Source organism: Polyodon spathula, chromosome 7 (genome assembly GCF_017654505.1).
Source record: "Polyodon spathula isolate WHYD16114869_AA chromosome 7, ASM1765450v1, whole genome shotgun sequence".
NCBI lineage: Eukaryota > Metazoa > Chordata > Actinopteri > Acipenseriformes > Polyodontidae > Polyodon > Polyodon spathula.
The window spans coordinates 45,288,575-45,314,765 of NC_054540.1; the positions used below are offsets into that span (position 1 = coordinate 45,288,575).

The 26,191-nt window shown below is 40.7% G+C and overlaps 1 protein-coding gene across 1 annotated transcript in view; it reads right to left on the reverse strand.

Moving 5' to 3' along the window:
- The window catches only part of LOC121318656 (short transient receptor potential channel 5-like), a 117,442-nt gene that overhangs the window by 68,755 nt on the left and 22,496 nt on the right, over positions 1–26,191 (reverse strand). The window contains exon 2 of the mRNA XM_041255562.1: positions 3,627–4,026. Within this exon, the coding sequence (XP_041111496.1) occupies positions 3,627–4,004 (378 nt within the window). The 5' untranslated portion in view covers positions 4,005–4,026. The remainder of the gene's footprint in view (positions 1–3,626; positions 4,027–26,191) is intronic.

Sequence of the window (26,191 nt, forward strand, 5' to 3'; positions counted from 1 at the left end):
GAAGGAGATGAAATGTGATTGGTCATTGTGCCACCGTTCAAGTCCCTGGTCAACAAGGCGGTAACATCACAATGTGTGCAGCTATATCTCAACATGGAGTAATTTGCCATAGAGCAATGATATGTCCATACAACACTGCATGACTGCTGAGTTTCCTGGGATCAACTTCATGAGCATCTGATTCCTGATGGAGATGTTGGAGTAGAGGGGCAACACCAAACAAAATTCATCCTAATTTGGGATAATGTTCTATTCCATCACAGTGCACTTGGCCGAGAGTGGTTTCAAGCGCATGCTAGATTTGCAATTCTATTCCTTCCACCATATTCACCATTCTTGAATCCCATTGAAGAGTTTTTCTCGGCATGGAGATGGAAGGTTTATGACCACCATCCCCAAGAACAGGCTCCCCTTATCCAGGCCATGGAGGCTGGCTGTGAAGAGATCACAGTTGAGGACTGTCAAGGGTGGATCAGTCATGCAAGGCTTTTTTTCCCCAGGATAATGGCAAAAGGCAATGTGCTGTGTGATGTCAATAAGAACTTGTGGCCTGACAGAAATGAAAGGCAAGGCAATGGGGGACAGAATTACAACTGGATTTTTCAAATTTTGTGATCTGTACATTGTGTATTTTTTTCAAATAACTTTATATACTTTGGTTTACTGACTGGTGATGTAAGCTTTTCATTTGTGCTTAACTTGTTGAAAGGACTATAACACCTCAGTTTGTTTCTATGTTTTAATAGATTTTTGTGTTTGCATTAACTGTTTTGCTTTGAAATTGTAATTTTGTTACCGGCAACGTCATTAAATTTTGCAAATGTATTTGCATTTTTGCAAAATGCAACACAATTTTGTATTGTTTTGTCAGTTGTTTATATAAGGAACACCATAGTTGAAAGAAATGCTTTCAATCGATTAGGAAAAACTGTAATATTTCCTCCTCGTTGACCGGGTACATCAACTATGGCTCAGTGACCAATAACATTCCTCCCACATCTCCTTAGTTTGTTCAAATTGAGAATCATGTAGAGTGATACTGGCCTCAAGCTCTAGTATTCTCTGAAGAAAAAAAAAAACAGTATCACAAATCATACAGTATGAAGATATCAGTATACTTAATATTGTTAGCTATTACAGCAGTATACATTTGCATTGCAGTATTGCAAGGAGTGCAGAAATTACTTAAGTGTACATACTGGTACCTCATCTCCTTTACCCGCCCATTATTTTGTTCAAAAGGCATCCTGTACTACTGCTTCATTGCCAGCTGGTTTTGCTTTAATACACGGTCAATTGCTGCTAGACTGACACTATTTACATTGTGAAATGTTTCATTATCTTGGATGATTGAGCTCTACCCTCAAACGGATGGTATTGTTGGCAACAACCATATCCACTATAGTAGCCTCCAGTTGAGGTGTAAAGCTTCGTCTTCGGGCACCAAAAGAGGGGTTTCTTTCAAATCTATAAATTAATTGAATGTTGACAGATAAGAATACAGGAATTGAATGACAGCAAAACTGCGCTTTCATATTTACTGTAATAAAATACAGAAATTAGATGTATGGTCACTTACCTATTCTCATTCCTGAGGATTCAAACGATGGATGCCACTGTGGATCTGCTAAGATTAGACTGTACCCTCTGCCCAGCTTCTCTCATAAGTCCATGATTTATCACATGGTCAACTATTGTTGCCCGTATCTCATTTGAGAGATTCCAAGTGTGCCTTCCCCTTCGGTGTCTAATCCTACCGTCACGCATATGTATACCCCTTCCTCTTAGGGCTCCAGGTTGTCATCCTTGTCTTTCATGTCCTCCCTCTCTGGCCTGCTACATTTCTCACCAACAACCGTGAATTCACCTTTGGCCTCTTTCATTCATGATTAAGGTCTGATTGGTGATTGAACAATTGAGTAATTTTCATTTGCACATGTGAGATATAGATTCATGCAATTGGAATTGATTGCTTTCTGCTGCAAACAAACACTTTGATTTTGATTAACAAGACTCATTCAAATGCATTTTGTGTCAAATGTTGAGACTTGTATTTAGTGTTTTGCAAAAATGTGTGTGAAAAGAACCATAAATAACAGTTATGCAAAAAATAATGCAGCTCTGGTGGCACAGGTTTTGGTATTAATGTCTTTGACCACAGTTTCATTAACATTGACATAGCAATCAAGGACAACTATAATTATACACAAACAACCATCCCTTGCCAGCCATCCTCAGCAAGATATTTCAAGATATTTCAGTATTAGAAATATTTATTAAAGCAGTAAACAGAATATAGTAAACTTCAAAAATGATGATTCTTCAATTTGTCCCTTGAATTGGATGCATTGTGACTCATGGAATAATTTAATCATACCAAACTGGCACTGGCCCACCCCCTCCAATATGTACTTATTTTAATGATAGGATGTATCATTGTAAATATACTTTAAAAAAAAAATAATAAAAACAGTGGCAGCAGTTGCTAACCTACAATCAATGTATGTTCTCTTTAAAAACCACGTACAGCTTTCTTTCTGTTCACCTGGGATCACATATTGCTCTTACTGGGAAGAAAACTGGGTTCAGATATTTTTTCAGCACTCTGCTTCTATATATATACATGTATAAAGCACATGTTTTCTTCAATTTGATTTCATCTCTAATTATTTGTCAGTGCCTGGGATTTGACAGTGCTGTTTCTGAAACTGCAGATACAATGAAATCAAGAACCTCTCCAGCTGCTGCAGGTTTCTAATATCCTGTCATAAATCTATATTCTATTGCTGCACTAAAGTATTCTCTCAGAGTCTACCAATGATTTAATGTTATGTGGTTGTAAAATGCGTAACTTTCATGCATTTGATTAAAGGTCTCATCATTTTTCTTTACAGTGTCATTTTTGATATACAGTTGATATGACTAGGTTATCAGGATTTTACAGCTCTGACAGTCATAAACACTCCAGATTTTGTGCATGACAAGTTTTAATAAACTTATAATCCTTTCCCTCTCACTTTATCTGTGATTCCTAGGTCACATATCATTACGACTCTATAGCTATAGAATTTACCAATTTTGCTCAATAAATTCAAATTAAAGTGCCGAATGTTACATTAACATATTGAATTACATACCGTTTTGTTCAAAATCTAACATGAAATGATGTATACTATTATGGCTTCCAGTAGACTTTTGCGATATCATTTTGTAGTTTCTTTGATTACATGATGTTAAATAAAATATTGTTTTTTTTTTTTTTTTTTTGTTTTTTTTTTTTTTTTTTTAATTAGGTCTCAATCCTAAAATTCTAGGTCATACAGAACTTTTGGCCGTAGCTGAAGACTTGTAAGGCTTTCGATGTTGCCCCCCTTGCAATCAATGGAATACTGGAAGTAAAACCCTACCCACCCTGCTGCCTACCTGATTCACCCCACTGGGTTTGCGGTGTAAAACCCTACCCACCCTGCTGCCTACCTGCTTCTCCCCGCTGGGTTTGCAGTGTAAAACCCTACCCACCATGCTGCCTACCTGCTTCTCCCCGCTGGGTTTGCAGTGTAAAACCCTACCCACCCTGCCCTACCTGCTTCTCCCCTGGGTTTGCAGTGTAAAACCCTGCTGCCTACCTGCTTCTCCCCGCTGGGTTTGCGGTGGCTCAGCAGCAGTTCCACAGCCCCCACCACCTCTTTGCGGATGGCGTAGAGCAGCGCGTCCCCCACGTAGATGTTGTGGCTCAGCTGCAGCTCCATGATCTCCAGGTTCTCGTTCTCAATGGCGATGAGCAGGGCGCTGCGCCCCAGGGGGTCCATGCAGTTGATGTTGATGTTGTAGTAGATCTCTGCCTCCTCCAGGGCCTGCTTCACGCTGGCGTAATCCCCCTTCTCCACCGCGATCAGGTAGGCTTTCTCCTGGGGAGAGAGCTCGGCCTCTGCGCGGACGATCTGCAGGGGGATGCGGTCCCGGTAAGGAGAGTAGTTCACCTTCTTGTAGTAGAGCTGCGCCATGGTTCAGGCCACCTGCAGATGGCTGAGGAGAAGTAAGAATACAATCAACTTCACACACACACCAGGCGAGCACATGTTTCAGCTACTGCATTCATTGCATTGATGAAACATGTCTGCTGTCTTAGACGCTTGTATTAATAATTTATGTTATGAATCACAGTTAAGGATTTATCAAAGGCACGGTCTAATAATTGATATTTCAAGATATTTCAGTATTAGAAATATTTATTAAAGCAGAAAAAATTGCATAGTCACTTTCAAAACTGATCACATTCTTTAGTTATTTTACAACAAATATTCCTAAATATTTAAATGCTTTCCTGAAATACAGTAATTGCTAAATTGCATAATTTGATGTCTTTTTTGTTCAAGATGTTTTATGCAGTGTGGTCAATCATTTACTGGAAGTAAACTAAACCAGCTGCCAGGTTCCTAAATGCAGTGTAACAGGTCACTTTACAATACTCTATCAGTTTACAATACTCTATCAGAAATGAGAATTTTCACAGGGAACTACATATTACACGGCAATGGGTATACTTCACAGAAATCAAGCCTTACTTATATCTTATCTTGTGTATAGATGTCATGCTGTGTTTCGAACTATTATAATTCGGAAGTTAAAAAATTACATTGCGTGTAAGGTGCCTCTTACAACAAAAATCTTTGCTGTTAGAACTGACAGAACCATGAGATGGCAACTCTTAACCTTGAGAGACTCCACACATACAATGTATTGACTTATATAACTAATAATGATCCATAACTGGAATCAGTGAATGAGGAGATAGTGCGTAATAAAAATAACTATGTTATTTTTTCATTATCACATTTTGTTACTTGTCGGAACCATTACAGTTACAAGTTATTGAAAAAATGTAATCAGATTACAGTAATGTGTCGCATGTAGTGCATTACATGAAATGTGTTACTGACCAACACTATGTACTTTAAACACCCAATCACAGATACAAGTTCTGTTTTTGTGAGGTGTTAGTATCATGGTAAAGTATAATACAATAACTGATTTACAGTATGTGGAGTAGCTTTTTGTGTTTGCAAGATACATGTAAAGATGTTGGCATACAGACAGACAGATGTACAGACAGACAGATACCCCCAATATATATATATATATATATATATATATATATATATATATATATATATATATATATATATATATATAATATATATATATATTCCCATATATATATCCCACAATCTAAAACTATCAATAATATATGCTAAGCAATATTAATACAAAGTGTCTTGCTAGTTTTATACTATTAAATCTGGTTTATTCCAATCATAAAATGTGTCTTTGACCTTTCATTTGCTCAAGAGGATGCACATGTGCTTGTATTTGCATTACAAAGGCCAAGACCTTCATAGTTCATCTATCATAATCACTGAGTATTATTCATCTCAAATGCAAAAAACACCTGAAAACAAAAGATCATAAAGCTTGAGCAGCATTTGAAATAAATAAATAAACAAATAAATGACTCTTTCTGTTCTCCAGGATGTAAAAAGAGTACAGCTCATTCACGTATTAAGCTCCATGGCAACCATTAAAGTACAAATACAAACCCTGACATTTCTGTGCTGCTGTCTGTCAGGAGAACTTCCTGAAGGGGGAGGAGGGGCCTATTATGAAGCAATTAGTAAATAATATTTTTTTTTTTTTTTTTTTTTTTTGTATTTTTTTTTTCTGTAAAGAGAAAATTTAAATAGCAATGTGCATTACCACTGAACATTCAGTAAAATAAAAAATAAAAAAAGTAAACTCATAAATGAAATCATTTGTAGCCAAAGCATTTGTCATTGTTAGTACAGCACCCACCAGTTTGGAGCTCATTTCAGTTTGTTATGTTTGTAAAGCACCCTGGGATGCTAGTAAGTTTTGTAAGAAATACACTGAAGACAATCCCTTGCAGTGTGAGGAGTCCTTTTTTAATAATTTCCGTGAGGACACTGTTCAGATCAATCCATCTAGCTGTCCACTGTAGTAAAAGAGGGGATCGTTTTGAATATTAAATAATTATTCTTGTCCTTATCCAGTACATTGCACAGAATATGTTCTTTGATCATTCCCACTTCCCTGCACTGAAGCTTGAGTGTTACTTCACACAAACACAAAGACTACTTACAGTAACAGCAAATGAAGAGGTTTGCATGCAATAAGAGTGCCATTGTGAGTGATCCACTGATACGACATCAGAGCAAACAAGGGTTCTTTAAATGAGCAACACTATCACTTGGCACATTTTATTGTGAAAATCTTATTCATTATTTTACTTTGCTAGTGTTATTAAGAAGTAAGAAATGGATTATAAAGCCTTGGTAGACACTGAGTTTGGGAACACTAAAGCAAACACGTTATAGGTCATTCCTTCACCAACTCCTAAATTATACCATGGATTAAAATGTGTTTCAGTATATTTGGCCTTTGGGTGCTGTTTAATAATGCTGACCACATACAGTGCCTAGAGGAAGTATTCACCCCCCTTGGGCATTTTCACAGTTTGTTGTGTTACAACCTGAAATCTTGATACATTTAAATGTGATTTTTTTTTTCTTTGATTTACGCAACCTACTCAACACTTTCAATGTGTGAAAAAATGGGAGGGGGGGGGGGGTTGAAAAAACAAATCAATTAAAAATAAAAACCTGAAAAGTCTTCATTGGATAAGTATTCAACCCTTTTGTTATGACACTCTTAAATAAGATCAGGTGCAACCAATTACCTTCAGAATTCACACAATAAGTTAAATTGAGTCCATTTGTGTGCAATAAAAGTGGTTCATATGATTTCAGATTAAATACACCTGTCTCTGTAAGGTCCCACCATTGGGTAGTGCATTCAAAGCAAAGATACTACCATGAAGACCAAGGAGCTTTCAAAACAACTTCGGGATAAAGTTGAGGAAAGGCACAGATCAGGAGAGGGGTTTAAAAAGATTTCAAAGGCATTGAATATCCCTTGGAGCACAGTCAAGTTGATCATTAAGAAGGGGAAGGTATACGGCACCACCCAGAATCTGCTTAGAGCAGGCCGTCCTCATAAACTGAGCAGTTGGGTAAGAAGGGCATTGGTTAGAGAAGCCACCAAGAGGCCAATGACAACTCTGAAAGACCTACAGCGTTCCATGGCTGAGATGGAAGAAACTGTCCATGTGTCAACAATAGCCGAAGTACTTCACAAATCTGGCCTGTATGGAAGAATGGCAAGAAGGAAGTCACTTGGAATTTTCAAAAAGGCACATGGAACTATTTAGCCTAAATGTAAAGCGTTATGTCTGGCACAAACCCAACACAGCACATCACGGAGGTAACATCACCCCTACTATGAAGCATGGTGGTGGCAGTATCATGCTATAGGGGTGCTTTTCATCGGAAGGGACTGGGAAGCTTGTCAGAGTAGAGGGCAAAATGGATGGAGCTATACAGGCAAATCCTTGAGGAAAACCTGCTTCAGTCTGGAGATTCACCTTTCAGCAGAGCCCGGACTTGAATCCTATAGAGAATCATGGCAAGACTTGAAGATTGCTGTCCACCAATGATCCCCATCCAACTTGACAGAGCTTGAACAATTTTGCCAGATGTGCAAACCGGGTAGAGACTTACCCCAAAAGACTCACAGCCGTAATTGCTGCCAAAGGTGGTTCTACCAAGTATTGACTCAGGGGGGGTGACTATTTATCTAACCAAGACATTTTAGTTTTTTTTGTTTTTTTTCATTAACTGTTGTTTCACAATAAAAATTATCTTGCCTCTTCAAAGTGTTGAGTAGGTTGTTTACATCAAAGGGGGGAAAAAAATCAATTTAACTGCATCAAGAATTTAGGTTGTCACACAATAAACTGTGAAAACATCCTAAAGTTTCCTGTTTACCAAGCATGCCCCCTCTCACTAAGTGTTTATTGCTTGTTTGACTTTCAGACCCTCAGGTTAATTCCCCTGATCAAGATGTTCCAGGTCAAATCAAGATATGGACTGGGGAAGAGCTTTTGTTCAGGCATGCAATTACATCGATAGATACGGCTGGCCAAAATAAAACTGTTAAACTATTGATTACATAAATAATAATCTGTAATTATAAATGTTGTTCTGCATCAATATTATCCATTGCACTCTATGACAAAAAGCCATGAAGGGAGGCATGCAGGCAATAAGAAAACCAGCTCAGCCAAAACTTGAATAGATGTTATTGTCCTTGCAAATTGGGATCAGCTCATGACATGGAATAAATTATAAGCAGGCTCTAGCCAGTGTGTGTAATTATCAGTTAATATGCATGCACCTTGCATACAAGGCTGCTGAGTAAGACTTCTAGTTTATTCTCCTCTGGGTTTTATGTACAGAAAGAAGCGATGCTGAGTATACAGAATGGGATTCATCAGTGTAGTGATTTGCTTTTGCTTTGCCCTGACAACACACCAGTGATAATAAACTGCCTTTGCAATGCTGTATTTGTAGCAGTGATTGGACATTGTGTGCAGTCCTGCTTTAGAAGTATACAATAGTGTCCTGTATATTTATTGAAACTGAAGGTAAAGTCATAACGTTCAGTTTAATTCACAGTCACTGACTACTTAAAATTATCTAATTTCCAAATGTAGTCCGCCATTGTTATCCAATACTTCTGTCACTTGTTCAAGCAAGGAAATTGGAAAACTTAAACTTAAAACTTGAAGATAAGACTGCAAGAGTCTCAAGCTAATTAATCTGAAAAATAATGAATCCAAAACTTCACACGCATCATAATAAACACTAAAATTAAAAAATGTCAACACAAATTCATGGTTGATCCCACAATCCCAAGAATTTTTCGATAAAAAAAAGTTTTGATTCAATGAATTAACCTTGTGGTTCTCAAACTGGCATTAGGGCCCCCTGTAATTTTGGAAAACTTCTCTTTTGTAAAAACAACCCTAATATAGGTAATATACTAAAAGTGGTCTGTCACTGTTGTGATGGTCTTGTTATTACCTGCAGGCAATATACAATAAACATGTACTTTCACTGCAGAACAGAGTTTATTTCTTGCTTATTGTTTGCCAGATGGGGGTCCCTACTCAAAATGGATTTTAAAAAGAGAACTCTGAAAAAATATATACATTTACCAATCAGCCCAGTTATCATTTCAATACGGAAGGATCTCAACACATTGTACCATATTTTTCCCATGATTAAACCATTAACTAAATACTCAGCCCTGATTTCCCATGGTTAACCACTGCCAGACAATTCTTGGTATATGGCACAATAGCCAAACCATGCTCAACTAATAAAAATAGTTTTTGTCAGACCATTGAGTTTCAGAACAGTCACAACTAGGCACTGTTATACCCGAGCCCGAAACAACCAAGGTCAGCAATGGTACCCTGACAAAAAAGTAAAAGCACAGCAAAGTGTAATAAAGCACAGAGAAAGTATGATAAAGCATAAATAAGGTTTGTAAAGCCCAGAGAGGTATGGTAAAAACATGTCCAAAATCATGAGAAATTATGGCAAACTGTGGTTAATGCAGAGTATAACCATGGAAAAACTGCACAATTCGATACAAATGAACCGTGATAAACTTCTTTAAGGGCTGCCTTTTTGATCCAGCCCAATGCTTGGGTTTCCCCTTTAGAACATGAAGAGGTGTACATTAGTCATGCTGTGGAGCATGAGGTCAGTGCAGTATAGCTCTCTGCTCATCCCATTATTCAAGCTGGCCACTCAGTCAGACCAGTCCCGCACAATCAAGGGCAATCTACAGAGCTGTTTGGGAGAATTGAGCTACCCCGAGGACTGACAGTGAGCAATCACATCAAGGACAGTGCTGTGCATGTTTCTGCAGAGCTTTTGACCACATATAGAAGAGAAAAGTAATAACCACAGGCACTGAGTGGAGCAGTAATTGCTGTGAACCGTGAATCGAAGTTCACTACCTTGAGCAGTCACAGAAAAGTGTTGGTTTCAATAGTAAGGATGTCATAACTTTTGCACTGTTATCAAGTGCAATGCTTAAGCCTCTTATTTAGGCAGGTCTCTTATGTTCTGCATTATATTGACCTGGTGCAATTTCAAAAAATTGAAGCAGCCTTGAATTGAACTATATTTTCTTTGTATATTTTTTACTCTTTTTTCTTAAATATTACAAATTAATGTGAACTCACATTGTAATAAAGTCAAAGATATATTTAATTGCTTCATAAAATTATATGACAATTGTATTGCACAAAATCCGAAATTGTACTGTACCTTAATATTTGGAGGAGGGAATGAACGATGCTTGAACATAGTGCAGAATTTCAAGCATGTAAAAAAACACCTGTCCATGAAGTACTAATTATAACTATGGTACATTCTTGTCGAAAAGCATTTCTTTATCTATGTCCCAATAAATGTGGATATATACAAAAATAGAGCAAAGTGTTTGTGAGAAAGAACAAGTGACTCCAAGTCATAAATCTCCTTCCTGATCTGGGAGGGCACTGTATAACAGTGTGCCCCGGACTGGATGGGTTGACAATTCATTGCAAGGAAAGTCGGAAGTCGACCATCCAGAAAGGGAGTGAAGTCACTTTACCAGAAGTCATCGCCTTAATGCGGTAGACGATGTGGCAATTGCGGATTGGAAGAAAAGCAAAGGCAGAAGGGGGCGTGACTGGAGACATATCAGGGGTGTGGTGAATCAATCTGTTCCTTTATTACGGTTCTAAAAATACCTGTAAAGGAGTGCAAGTGAAAAATAACCACGAGTGTTTTGTGTAATCTCTTTCTGTTTATTGGCACATTTGTAATTTATAGACAACTAAAATGTGGGAGATGTCACTATCAGCCAGCACCAACCCCAGACTTCACTGCACATGCATCTTGCACATTGTTTTGCCAATGCCAGTTGTTACAAGCAGAGATGCACTGGCTCCTTCTGCCTGGACATTGTGGATAAGAGTAATGGCTGAATGTGCGCTAGGCATTCCTGATCTTCTTTGAATGAAGAGTGTTACTAGTGTCTTGCCCAACATCTCCAGCACAGTTCTGTATCAATAAGGCTTGGCAGCATTCCACATTGTATTGATATCAGTCCAAAGGACAAAAGCAGTGTATGCCAATACATCAGTTATATTGTATTGTGATGACCAGTGGCCAGCGGGCAGTCATGTTTTCACAGGTGAAGGTTGCTGTCAGTTTATCCAGACTGTCAACTCTCCCTTTGGAAGAACTGTGGTCCAATATCATGTCTGGCTTCTGTTGCATCCTTGTGCATTGTGCTCATCACAATAACAGTCTTTTTTGGACAGTATGACACCACTGCTATGCTTTTTGTAAAAGCACATTTGAAGAGTGCACAATTCGGTTCCGCATTTTCACAATCTCATTCGGAAGCTCAGGGTTGTTTATTCTCACTGTTCCAAGCATGGCCAACTTTCTTTTGAGTAGCCTACCCTGATTCTTACATGGAGATGCTGCCCATGTTATATTTGCATCTTTAGGAAAGCTTCACCCATATTAGAAGCAGTGGGCTGGTGGGGAGAGTTTGATCTTCCACCTCTTCCCATTGATGCTGAAGGAGAATTCAGTTGACATCTTCAGATCATCATCATCCTCACTATTGTCTTCAGTTTCTGACACTTCCTCTTCCAATTCACTGTCTCTGGCCAGATCTGCTAAATATTTTTGTCTGATAACCAACTACTCTGCCTTCTTTACTGGATTTTTACCGCATGAGTTCTTTCCCTGCCATAACCATAGAACTACTGCATTCGTATGTGTCTGTGTTAGCACAGCCAAACGTTAGGTTATTATTATAACCCTGGTTCCCTGATAAGAATGACAACAATTACCGAACGGGATGAGCCTCTCTGACCTGTCAATCACTGAACATATACAAAAAAGCTGCCCTATGAGGGCCCTGCTGTGAGGAGGAAGTCCCTCCCACCTCCTCCTGAAGAGGGGCATCCTCACAGTAGCATATCGCCATTTTCAAAATTGAAGGTCAGCTTGGGACACAACCTCGAAGGGTAATGGTTGTTATTCTTTTCATGGAACCAAAGTTATGGTAATAACCTATCGTTCCCTTTCAAGTGGAATGACAATCATTACCGAATGTGTACATGTGTCATCGATGGACAGCGCATGAAGCTCACTTACTCTTCGGGCAGACGTAATAGCTAATAAAAATGTCACTTTGAGGGAAACAACATGCAGCTCTGCAGAGGCCATGGGCTCAAATGGCTCAAACCCGTAAGGACCCCCAGCACCAGCTCCAGATCCCACTTAGGGACCATGCTTTTCATCATTTAAGAAATTGTACTGCCAGGAAGTGTGGCCCAGGGAACACAGCGTCAATTTTATCGTGGCACACCGATATTGCTGCCAAGTAGACCTTCAGAGTAGACGCAGATTTTCCTGCATCAAACAGGTGTTGTAAGAAGGTTAGAGTTGTCTCAATAGGGCAGGTCAAAGGATTGTGACCCTCAGAAACACACCAGTCTTGGAAAACTTTCCATTTATATGAATACTGGACTAGCAGACTGTAGTGTCTCTTCCACTGCAACTGGCAAACCTCGTCTGGATAGACGGCTCCGTTCAACTGCCAGACTCAGAGTTGGAGCTGGGCTGGGTTCGGGTGCCATAATAACCCCTCTGCTTTGCTCAGGAGGTCCTTGCGAAGAGGGAACTGCCAAGGTTGGCCCAACAACATGTTGAAGAGGACAGCAAACCAGGGGCGCCTCGGCCATCTGGGTGCAAACAGCAAAACCTGTGCTCTCTCCACCCTGATCCTCTTTAGTGTCAGGAGTAATAACAGTAGCGGAGGGAACGCATACAAGAGCTCCTGTGGCCAGGGGTGAGCTAGCGCATCTACTCCCAGGGACCCCCCGTCTCTCCATAGAGAACCACAGGGGGCAATGAGTGGATGTGGCGAAGAGATCGACTTGTGCTTTACAAAACCTCTCCCAAATTTGTTTCACAACCTGAGGGTGCAGTCTCCACTCCGAACTGTCTGGCGTCTTCTGGACAGGAGGTCTGCTGTTCTGTTGTCCACACCAGGGAGATGAACCACCCTGACGGAACGCAACTTTCTGTGTGTCTAAGACAGGAGTCTGTGCGCTTCATGGTGAAAGCCTGGTGAGCGCAGGCCGCCTTGGTGGTTTATGTAAACTACCACTGATGCATTGTCTGTCCGGACGTGTTTATGCGCTAACTGCTGGTGAAAATGAGATAACGCCAGGGCTACTGCTTGCAGTTCTTGGGCATTTGTTGCCAAGGTCCCTTCCACTGACCTCTTATTCCCCTCCCATTCCCATTCCGGACCGACATTGTCTGGACACTCGCACCAGCCGATATTGTTCGCAGACTGGGTGCACTTTGAGCGTATTCACCCAGACTTGAAGCTGACAAATTCTCAGCAGCCCTAGGGGAAGGATTCTCAAAGCGGCTGCCATCAGCCCCAACAACCTTTGAAACATTCTGACCTGTAGAAGCTGAATTTGGAGAGCGTGATTTCCAACAACCAAATTCTGTCTTTGACAGTGAGAAAAGCATTCTCACAGAGTTCAGTTTGATCCCCAGGAACACTGTGGATGGAGACGGTATGAAGTTGCTCTTCTGTTGATGTATGGAGAGCCCTAACTTCATCACATGATCTATGACCTGTCTGGTGTGTGCCTTGGCATGTGCTTTGCAACGTGCGCAAACTAGTCAATTGTCCAGGTGTTCAAGATCTGAATACCCTGCAGCCTGAGTGGAGCCAGTGCTGCATCCATGCACTTGGAAAATGTGCAGGGCATCAGCAAGAGGCCAAACGGCAGCACGCAGAATTTGTATGGGACATGGAAGTGGGCGTCTTGCAGGTTGATCGGTGTGAACCAGTCGCCCGGCTGGATGGACTGGAAGATACAGGTGGTCAACATGTTGAACTTCCTTTGTTTGAAGAACATGTTGAGGACCCTGAGGTCCAGAATAGCTTGAAAACCGCTGTCTTTCTTGGGCTCCAGGAAGTACCTGGAGTAGAACCCACTGAGGGCATCGCTTGAGTTTACCAAGACCACAGCATGCTTCTGTAGAAGACTGGTGATCTCCTGTTGAAGAAGTATCACATACGCTGGTCTGACAGTGGAGAAAAGCACATCCTTTAAGGGTGGAGGGCCTAAGCGTAATTGCAGAGCGTAACCGTGTCTCAGAGTCGTTAGCACCCAGGAGTCCTGGGTGCAGCCTTGCCACGGGTCATGTCCAGTGGTCAGTCCGGTTGTGATGGGGTAAGGTGGCAGCCGGAGCCCCTCAGAGGCGGTCTCCATTGGGCTTGGGAGGGGGCACATCTTTTTTAGGCCCTGGCCTTGGTCACCAGCCAGAGAACTGGTTACCCCTGGGTGGCAGTGGTCCTTGCCGACAGCTTTTCCTCTGCCTGCTTGTTTGGTCTGTGGTGGAGGGTAGTGTTCAGGTCCAGATGCCCCAGCAGGCTGGGAAGGCCACTTGGGGTGCTGGCAATAGACTAGAAGGCGTGAAAACTTTGAAGTGACCTCCGTGGCCTTGTGGGACCTCCCGTCACCGCCTGAAGCTCTACAAGTGAAGTGTCTGTCTCCGTTGCCCACTCCTGCAGTCTTGCTGCTAGCTGTGACTGGCAGAGCATGAAGATGGACATGGTGTTTGCCAGTCTCAACGAGAACGCCGTTTTCTTTAGCATGGTATCAGTCGTTCTGCCTGGCTTGGACGGGCACGTAGGGTCTTTATCCCCTCTGGTGAAGGTGGACCCTTGCACCACCACAGTGACCATGTCCCAGATGGGAGAGAACATGCCCAGGGCAGCTTCTTGGGCCCCAGCTGTGTGGAGCTGTGACTCTGCTGTTCTGGAGCCAGAGGGAGCAGATGCCAGGTGGTTCCATGAAGATCGAACCAGTTCCAAAAAATCCTTACAAAGAGGAAGGGCATGTTGTGGGTGCCCTTTCTGCTTTAAAAAGTGATTCCCCTTTCCCTCCTGTTACACAGGTCAGGGAAAATCTGTGGCAGCAGCTGCGCGCTGCAACAGGGCCCAGAACTCCTCCTTCTGAGATGTATGCGGGAGGAGAGGCATGGAGCCCCCGCTGTGGCCAGCCCGACCAAAGTGGCGTGTTCGGACATGTCCGACCTTGAAGCCATAAATGACAGCTCGCCCAGGCTTGGGAGTCTAGGTGGGACGGAGAGCGGGAGTGGAGAAGTTGAGGCTGCCCGGTAGCAAGGGGCAGTCTCCACTGAACCTGCAGCAGGGTGTCTAGCATGGCCTGCTCGGCTCTCACGGCCTGAGCTAGCTCCTCAAAAGGTCACACTGCAGAGCTTTGGCGTTTCTCAGGAGATGCAGAAGAGGGGCACCTGCGTCTGCGAGGAGAAGGAGAGTGGTGCCTCCGAGGTAATCGCCTACCTCCAGGTGAGCGTCCTCTCGAGCAGTGCCACCTCGGCGGTGTCCACCGTGATTCCGCACCGGTGGTGGGGTAGGGGAGGGTATATGGGGGAGCTCCCTAGTCACTTTGGTAAGCGGGGTTCTGGAAGCCCTTTGAGAAGGACCCTGGATCATGGATCGCATCCTTCCCTGCCCCGAGGAATGGGAATTTGAGGGATGGGAGAGGGATGCCCTTCTGCACTTGGTTCTTCTAGAGAACCATTGACAGGGCGAGCAGTCCAAGTCTCCTGCCAGCGTCCTGGCTGTGTGGTCTGCCCCAAGACGTCTATCACAAGCGGTGTGCACATCTTGCTTTGGGAGCTTAGCTGCACACTGGTCACAATAGTGAAAACCAGCTGAGGACCCTACAGAGTGCACTGACGTGACACAGGGGTGTCAGTGCTGAGCAGTATGCTTCGGTGCTGAGCTGTCGGCATCTGTGACCATAGTCGGCATCGAGTAATCGCCATCGGTGTCGGCGCCGAGGTGGACGCACCAATTGCCGTCGGTTACAGTGCCGAGGTAAGAGCAGGTGGTGCCAAGCTGTTACACTCGGCGCTGAGGGAGAGAGCGCTCGGTGCTGAGCTGTTGTAATCGGCGCAGAGTCATTCAGCGTCAGGGTAGGCGCCGAGGAAGAGCACGGTCGATGCCGGGCTGTTATAGCCGAGTCATTTGCCGTCGGCACTGAGGAGCGTGGTAAGCGCTAGGAGAGCCCGAAGCTGAGAAGGGCGCGTAGGCCCGAGCTGGATGGTAGCTGGAGTAGAGTCAATCGGCGTAGGGGACAGCGCCCCGAGCCCGCGGGGTCACACTACAGCACCACAATAGCTCACACGACTCAGAAAACGGTATTTTAAACTACATGAAGTAACAGAAGAGAATAAAAGCTGCAATCTCTTTAGAGGGGTCGAAACGAATTCTAATCAGTAGAGTCTACTGAAGCGAGACTAAGGCAACTAGCAATCTCAAAAACACTCATAATAATGTAGCTTACCGTAACGAATCCAAATTGCAGGTAAAGAGCATACAAATTAGCCAATTTCCAGCACAAAAGAGAGCACAAGGCAATCTATGTGTTATCTCAGTGAGGTGAGAGAAAAAATGGTGATATGCTACTGTGAGGATGCCCCTCTTCAGCAGGAGGTGGGAGGGACTTCCTCCTCACTGCAGCGCACTGATAGGGCAGCTTTTTTATACATGCTCAGTAATTGACGGGTCAGAGAGGCGCTTGTCATTCCAGTTGAGAGGAAACAATGTGTTTTACCAATGCAAAAACAAAGCAAATTGTAGCAAACAAAACTGAAGCGCAAGAACAAAAAAACTGAACTGAAAAATCACTGTGCTTTCTCTTTCAAGTGAATTAAAAATAAAAACATCTTACAAATAATAAAAAATTCAGTCATTTTACATTGAGTGCATTTAATTGGCTAATACAGTCAGTGGGAGAAATAGCAGGTCTTCAAGGTCTTGTGTTCCAGGTGAGCTCATCAAGAGCACAGAGACGCAAAGATTTGCATCAGTCTGAACAGAACACTGATATTAATATTAATAATGTTCATCTTGGAGAACGAATAATGGCACACATAATGTGATCTGCAGATACTTAAGACAGGAAACATTTTAACTGCATGTGGCGTAAGCCTGACCTGGATCGGAGAATTTGACAATACACAATCAGCATACTCAGCTTTGCACACACAGCACATTTTGGTGGATTGTGAAATGGTGCGATATGTGTTGTGGCCGGGGTTCTGTCCATTGCATTGCCATTGCTTGCAAAGAGAAGTTTGGTACACACGAGCAGTACAGTACGGTACCATATCATGTGCTTTTATCAGTCAGGAGCACTAACAGTAACACAAATACCCGTTGACTCGCATGTGTTTTTAAAAAGAGCATTATACTGTATCTTTTACCAGTAATATTTTTTAATCGGCTTGGAAAAGCTACTTAACAAAAATAGGCTTTGTAGCACCAATACTTGTATTTGCTTTCTCGGTCTTTGTGAATTGCAATTTTCTGAACATGTACCATAAAGTATGAAAATGTTATCTTAATTGTACATTTTCAAAAAAACAAATACTAATGAGTGTTATTTTATTAGCCATAGAGCCAGCTCGTTTCACTTCATTTGAGCTGCTAATTGTCCTGGTGTACATTTTGTTTAATTCATAGCTCGCACCGAGTATCTGCTACTTACTATCCTACCAACACCTACTATACCCTCACGTAACACACTCTCATAAGAGCTATGCTGTCTGCAAATTCATAGCATTCCCAATGTGAATGCAAGTAAAAACATAGACTGGCATATGACTTGGCGGTCCGATCCAAGTTTACTTGCAGTCGGGATTCAGACTGTTGTCTGCCTATTGAGCTCCTCTGCGCTAGAGATTAGTAAAAACCTTGTCTATAAACATCTCTTCAGACAGGTGCAGTCATTTCCAGACAATAATAATGATTTTTTTATTCATTCTGCATTTTGTCTCTGAAAATGTGTGCCTTGGAAGAAGGTAATAACTAGGATGGCTGTTAAATACATGCATTTACAGTGTAAATGATGTGTCAACCTTGGGTTCACAGGAAAATACTGTAAGCATAAACAATAATAGAAAATCACACATAAGAAGATATTAACTTGACTAAGCTTCTTTCATGTATTTGTTTTGGTGTTAAAATTTAAGCTATAAAGCAAAATATAATGTGATGTCTTTCTCTGGCGTTGTTTTATGCCAAATATGTTTGATTGCTTTTTGGGAGAAGCAGATTAGAAGGAGGCAGGCGCTTGTCCAAAATTCACTCCTGAGTGGGTGTTATGAAGCAAAGTAAAAGGCAATAACATTACTACCCTAAAATGATTATGCAATTATCTAGATCCAGGAGCAGCATTTCGTGATTGGCTCACCGTGAGCCTTGCAGCATCATTTAAAGAACATTTATTCAAGATCCCTAATTGAGTGGGGCTTTGTTACTGGATCAGCCAGTGCACTATGTTGTGTTTTGTTACTGAAGAAGCATTCTTGATTCAGCATGCTATTTTGAACTACCGAATGGAATACAACTTTTGTGTCCCTTTTGCTGCAACCATCAGCAAATAAATCAAGCAGACAATTGTGTCAGCCTTCAATCAGTGGCAGCTTCCAATAGTATTCAAGCCAGGTACTTTTAACCCTACCTCTCTACCTTTAGAATTTACAGCCCTCTTTTTCAGTCTCACCAAAGGGGTTGGCAGCTCAACAGTGACAATCAGGGGAGGCTGAGTGACCAACCAAGCAATTCAAAATGCTGTGATATATAACTCTATATCATGGTTCACCAATGCCTTTAGGTAACCTTTATAAGCGTTCATTGTATGTAATAGTTTTGTAAAGTTTCTGTTGTATAGTTAACATTCTCTTAGGTAAAGCAGTAAGGGCTTGTTAAGAGTTCCTTCAATTTGAAGGCCAGAATCCATTTTTGAAGAAACATTTTAGCGGCTAAAGTTTTAATTTTTATGTGCTTTTGGAACAGCGGAGATAAAAGGAATTTTTTGATTTGCTAGTTCATGTCAGAGCTGATATTTGCTGGACTAAAGGTGTTGAGCACTGTCTCTCTTGTGTGTGTATGAATTTGTCACACATACTTAAGAATGATATCATATAGATATATATATATATATATATACGATATATATTATATATATATATATATATATATATATATATGCTCATATAATAAAAAAACATTTGTAAAATCTCAAGAGTGATCTCTAACAAGCTGTTTGATGCCCCTATGTTATTTAGAGCCCAAAGCTCAACTATCGAAGGACCTATGTTGATTTGTACAGTACAGTGTCAATGGCACCAGAACACAGAAGTCCTTCTGCATGTGACATACATTCCTCTGATTGGCTAATGATGAAGAATTTTGCCACAAGTGGGAACATATTTTGACATTTTAATGGAATCACAATGTTATGAACCAATACACACTGTCTAGAAATCCATTCAGAGCCATGGCTCTATTACACGGTATGAACCAATGCATACTGTCTAGCAATCCATTCAAATGGAAACATAGTACAGTGCTTGAACACAAGTATTAGGGGAAAGGTAGATCAGATCCCCTGCAGTTAATATCATTACAATACCGTGGACCCCCATGTGTTACTGTATCAGGACCACAGTGTAGGACCTGTTCCCAGGTCATTGTGTTGCTGTTGCTGGTGGTGCTGTGGTCTGCTAGTGTTTCTTCAGGCTAGTACAATAGGAGCAGAACACGCTGGCCTGGTTGGTGGGGGCAGCTTGGCAGGGAGTCCAAGTGGCTGTGCTCCAGCAATGGGCAGATGATAGCTGCTAATAATGACTATAATGAGAGCAGAGGCGTATAAAATGAGCTGGTAGTGCTTTATATGCAGACTATGTAATCTACTGGAGCCTTCCATCAGATCAATTAAACTAACAAACTAGGAACAAGGCACACAAGCACATCAAGTCACCCTGCACATTTAACAGTGAATATGCAAAATAAATGCAGCAAGCAGTAAAATCAGAGAAATCTGCATACTGTATATGTTCATAACTGCGATGGAATCCGAAGTGCGTGCACTGCTTTGTAATTTGTGTGAAATGTATACAGTAGTTCATATTTCTCAATTTAAGTTAGACTTTAATTGCCAGAAATGTTCTTTTTCACAGATTTTATTACAAAAGATTGCTGAACTAGAAAAACAATTAGAAATAGTAAGATGCATAAAAACGAGCAGTTTACTGAAAACAGTTTTAACCAAATCAATAACATTTGGTTAGTTCTGGACGCTGTAGAAGAGACTGCACAGGATTCAGATTTTAACTTTCAGAATGTGCCTGCTCCAAGCACCATTTTGGATTTGCAACAAGACAATGATGAATATTTATGTGCTGAGTTACCTTAAAAGGTGAAAGTTGAAAGTCAGAAAGACAGCAGAAACTGGGTGACTGTTAGAAACGTAGGAAAGGGTAGGTCGAGGCTCAGTGGTCAAGGTACAGTTGAAATAAATTACTATCAAATAAATTCCAAGTATTAACTACAGACAACTGCGAGGTAAAAGGAATCAAGGGTGAGATGCTGCTTGTGGAAGACTCAATATTATATTGGGTCGATAGTAACTTTTGTCATAAAGACCCTTTACATGTCTCCCAGGAGCCAAAATTATGGACATTGTGTCACAAGTGCCTCATTTATTAAATGGATATAAAAAAGATCCTGTGGTCATTGTACATGTGGGTACAAATGACATAAGAGATAGAAAATCAGAGGTACTAAAAGAAAATACAAGGTACAAACAAAAAAAAACTGAAAGAATCAGGATGTAAAATGATGGTGTCTGGCTTATTACCTGTCATTGGTAGAGTGGAAGCTATAAATAACTGGCTAGTTAAGTGGTGTGTGCAAGAAGGGTCGGGATTTATAAATAACTGGGATTGCTTTTTTCGAACTACTAGATGGATTGCACCTAAATAGGGAAGGGGCTAGTTGGATAGCCGCTGACATTGAAAACCATTTAGCAAATTATTTAAACTAGGAACTGGGGATGGGAGAGGGTTTAAAGAGGTTTGCCCTGTGCTGAATGCTAAAAAAATTTTTAATTTAGAATATTTTATCACACACAGTATTTAATGTCTTTTAACATGGTGATTTAGTAATCTTTATCAAATCCCTATTACCTCTGCCCAACTGCACGCTTATGATAACACAACTTTACACCTGGCTTTATTTAATGTTAGATCTCTCTCTAATAAAGCGCCTTTATTTCATGATTTTATTAAGGACTTTAACCTAGATAATTTTGCTTTAACTGAAACTTGGCTTGGAGAGGAGGACAATGTTTGCTTGATTGAGGCTTCTCCCCCAAATGATTCTTTCATTCATAAAACACGTGGAGGGCGGGAAGGTGAACATGCCACCATCATCCGCAATGAATATATAATTAAACAGAGAATTTTTCAGGGATATTTATCTTTTGAACTTTTAACTTAAACACTAAATAACAAATTGCCTATTCTTATTGTAATTATATATCATCCGCTTAAGTCAAACTGAATGTTGTGAGATTTTATCACTATTGTCTGTCAACTACAATAGGAGTCTTCTATTGGGTGATTTCAATATCCACATCAATATTAAATCATTATCTAAATGTTCGGAATTGCTGGGATTATGGGACTCCTTAGATTTTGTCCAGCATAATCGTAGCCTTACTTTAGATTTATTAAGTTCTCGTGGCCTGGTTGTTCAAAATATTTTAACTACTGACCTTACTATTTCTGATCATCTTGCAATTCTTTTTGAGGTTAAATGACCTTACGCTACAAAGATCCAGGATCATACAATCAAAATCAGGGTAGTTAATTGATTAACCGCTGTAAAGTTCTGTGAGGCATTAAATTTATCGCCAGTTACATTAGATGTTGTTGGTTAACACCTATAATGCCTCCATGACTAACACTTTAGCTACTGTAACACCAGTTAAAACTCAGAGGGCGTTTTACAAAAGAAGCACACCATGGTTTAATGACACGACTCGTAAGCTGAAATGTGAGGGTTGCAAATTGGAACGCAGATGGAAGAGTTCTAATCTGCATGTTCATTACTCTGCATGGAAAAGCCATCAAGCTAAATATAGGAAGGCTCTGTCCGAGGTTAGATCTTCATACTATTCCAATTAGATTGAAACAAAAAAATCCTAGGTTTCTTTTTCGTTCCACAGATAAATGAGTAAATCCATCTTCTAACACTTCTACCCTCAAAATTGGCTCCTCTTTTAGCTGCAAAGACTTCTTAAAGTTTTTCCAAAATAAATTACTTGACATTAGAGATCAGATTTTACAGACTCCTTCTATTACAGACCATTCTTTCTTATCTGAACATATTTGACCTAATAGAGTGACGCTGGAGGGTTTTTCTCTGATTATCTTATAAGACCTGAAACCATTAGTTCTGCATATGAGGCTGTGACAGAAATACAATGAGTTCTGGTGTTAAATCTTCCTCCCGACCTGTGAGGCCGCTAAAGAACGAGAGGAGAAGTATCTGGAAGGGCTGGCCTGACAGTTCGTTTCCGGGACCGGGAAGTGGGTCAGCCTGGAAAAAAGCGAAACTCTGTTGTAAGACCGTATTGACTTGAAAGGTAAACGAGGGGCAGCCGCAAGTAATAAGGCAGCTGCAACCGTTTACCTAGATATCATGCGGGCTTACATATAGGGGCCAGGGTAACGCTGATCTTTTCCTTCGTTTGGGTTAATGCTTTGGAGAGAGAAGGACTGAGAGAGGAGCTCTCAGAGTGAATTGTGTCCGTGTATCTGTCTGTTTTTGTATTCACCACTAGACAGTTAAACACACCTCCGGAGCTGTCGCCAGGGTCAGCACAATCCGGAGCACCACTACACACCATACAACCTGTGTCTGCACCGAGCACCTGCAAGTCTGCACTCACCCAGGACTGGTAACCGCGTCTTGTGTTTTGTTCGGGACTGTGCCGTTTTCGTTATCCCCGCGCTTTACACATTGTTGTGTATAGCCAGGGATTTATTATTTTACGGTCACCAGACCAGGATTATAATTAAAGCACCTTTTTCACTGTATACCGTTGCCTCATTCCTGCATTGCATTACCGCTGCACTTGTTCCCCTTCACTAACCACTTTGCCACAGAGGCCTACTATGAATGAATCACTTTCCTCTGGTATAGTTCACTCTGCATTTAAGACTGCAGTGGTAAAGCCCTTGCTCAAAAAAAAAACAACCTCAACCCTAAAGTAGAGGTCTAGACGGGTCTGCCCGGACCCGAGGATCCGAGACCCGACCAGTGCCGAACAGGTTTTCGGGTGTTGTTATTGTGGACAAGAAGGAAAACAATTTTTGCAAAACACAAATTTTACATTTCAATTCCATTTGTTCTTGTGTTAAGTTTCTAATAAAATCACACATTTACGAGATCGTACTTTAATTAATTTGATTTTAAGATAATGTATTTATCTTTTACACAAACATATTATATATTTAATTTTACAGTCCTCTGTGTAGGTTCATGATGGAATAAACACTGTAGTTCGGCCAGATTTCCAGGTTGACTGGAAAAAACCACTGCTTTAAAACTGAATCTAGTCTGTGCATATACTAAGCTGGATCCACCAGTCTGGATTTTGTGCTGCACATAGCACCGAGACGGCCCTTGTTAGGGTAGTAAATGATCTTTTGATAAGCTTTGACTCTGGCTTTCCTTCAATTTTAATTCTCCTAGATCTTAGTGCTGCTTTTGATACCGTGGACCATTCCATTCTATTGAATCATCTTGAAGGTTTAGTGGGTTTGTCAGGATGTGCTTTATCTTGGTTTCAGTCTTATCATTCCGATAGGTTCCAGTTTGTCTCTTTCAGGGATATGAAGTCTGATTTGTCAGAAGTTGCCTGTGGTGTTCTGAAGGGCTCTATCTTTGGTCCTTTGTTGTCACTATATATGCTGCCATTAAGTGATATTATCCGCAGGCATGGAATGAATTTCCATTGTTATGCAGACGACACTGGGGTATCTTTGGATCCAAGCAATCCTTCTACTGGGGTGCTATTAGCTGGCTGAATTCTGACAAAACTGAGTTCATGCTTTTTGGATCCAGGCAATCCTTCTACTGGGTGCTATTAGCTACTTGAATTCTGACAAAAATTAGTTCAAGCTTGTAGGCCCACAGCAGCAACTAAAGAATATCAACCCATTATTGCCACACCTGATGCTGAGAGGCTAATGCATGCCTTTGTTTAATCAACTATTGTAATGTAATTTTTCTGGTATCCCTAAACGGGTGGTTTCTCGCTTACAGACTGTTCATAATACTGCCAGGAAAAGTGAACACATTACCCTGTTTTGGACTATTTGCACTGGCTCCATGTGGAGTATAGAATTGATTTTAAGATTTTGTTGTTAAGCCCTGTATGGATTAGCACCTAGTTATTTGCAGGAGTTACTGACCCCATATGTTCTGAATCACACTCTGAGATCACAGGATGTTATTCCTAGGGTCAATGGAATTACCATGGGAGAAGGGAGGGCTTTTTCTTGTAACGCTCCTAAATTGTGGAATGCTCTGCCTGCGTCTGTCAGGAAAGATGGGACCATTACAGTTTTGAAGTCAAGACTGAAAACTTTCTTGTCTTAGAGGGTTTTAATGTAACTTTTCTATTATTATTATTATTATTATGGATGTGTGTTTGTAAGTATATTTAGCTATATGTTTGTATATCTATATTTGTATGTGTATATATATATATATATATATATATATATATATATATATATATATATATATATATATATATTTTTTTTATTATTGAATGTTATTTAAATGGTATGATTGTGGTAGATAAGTAATATGTTTTACAAATGTATTTGGTTTTTTTTTTTACTATGTACTGTACAGTGCTTAGAGTGCTCTGTATAAAAAGCACTATTAAAATGCAAATAAATACATAAATAAATAAATAAATAAATATATTTAACATATTATATAAGCAAGTTTTTTTATGCTGTTTGCATTTGTTCTTATTGAAGTAAGAGAAAATAAAGTTTTAAAGTTGGCTTTTGACCATGCTTTGAGGCGATATGTTTCTATCCCAAGTTATATGGCAGGGTAGTGCAGTAGCTTGCAGCACAATTCTCAACTACTAAAATACATACTGGTACTGTTAAGTAGAGTTCAAGACCTACATTTAAAATCCCTTCTGCAAAGTCTGAAAAGAGTTTAGGTTAAAGAGTGTTGGAATCGCCTAAAGCATTCTGTTTCTAACCATAGCCAGACATCAGTGTTTTATAACAACTAAACAGCCTCTGTGGCATAGTGAATGTGCATGCTGCCAAAATGAGCACAGACTTGGCAGAAAATATTCTGTTTCAACCTGAGCAAGCAACTCACTGGAATACAGCACAATAGTTTGTGAGATTTGAGGTGTTGAATATCCAACCGCAAAATAAAGACAATATAGATAATCAAACATGGCAGTGACAATTCTAGAATACTGATACCGCATGTATCGATTTGAAGTCCATATCTGGCATCTTAATTTACTGTAAGTGTTGGACCTGAAAAAGAAAAGTAATGTGTAACAAAATGTAGACACAAGCTGTTATGATTCTGAGACGGTTAAATGATTCATCACAAATATATATAGGTATTGTTAACTGTGTATTTGGAAGTTGTAAACAAAACCAAACAAAAGAAAGGTAGTCCTGCTTTTGTGTTGAGATGTATTCATGTTTAAACTGCCTGATGACGCAGTTATTACGATGCTCCTAGCATTAAGGGTAGACCTTTTCTAGCACAAAAGCAGGGAGAGAAAGTACGAGAGGGGCAGAACGCAGTTGGAGAGAGAAGGGAGAATGTAGTTGGAAAAAGAGGTTGAAAAAAGCTGATGGAAGCAGAAATGCTGGGAACATCTGAGAAAAATAAATAAAAAGTAATGAACATCAAAATGACAAAGCAAAGGGAGTTTGCCCTCAACGTTGACCCCAACCTACTCCGGTGCTTAATAATCACAAGTAACCCAGTGGCGGTGGCAGGATTTAATTCCTGGCTGGGCCCCAAATATTGACTTAATGACGTAAGCATAACGACATAATTACCAAAATGCGTACTGAGGACACTCTATACTGTCAGAAATAGCACCACATTCTCCAAGAACGCACACTCTAACAAAACATTTTGACGGACATCCAATTTACTACCAACAGAGATAGCAGCATAAATTCTGTAACGTTAGCGAGATACAAGTCAC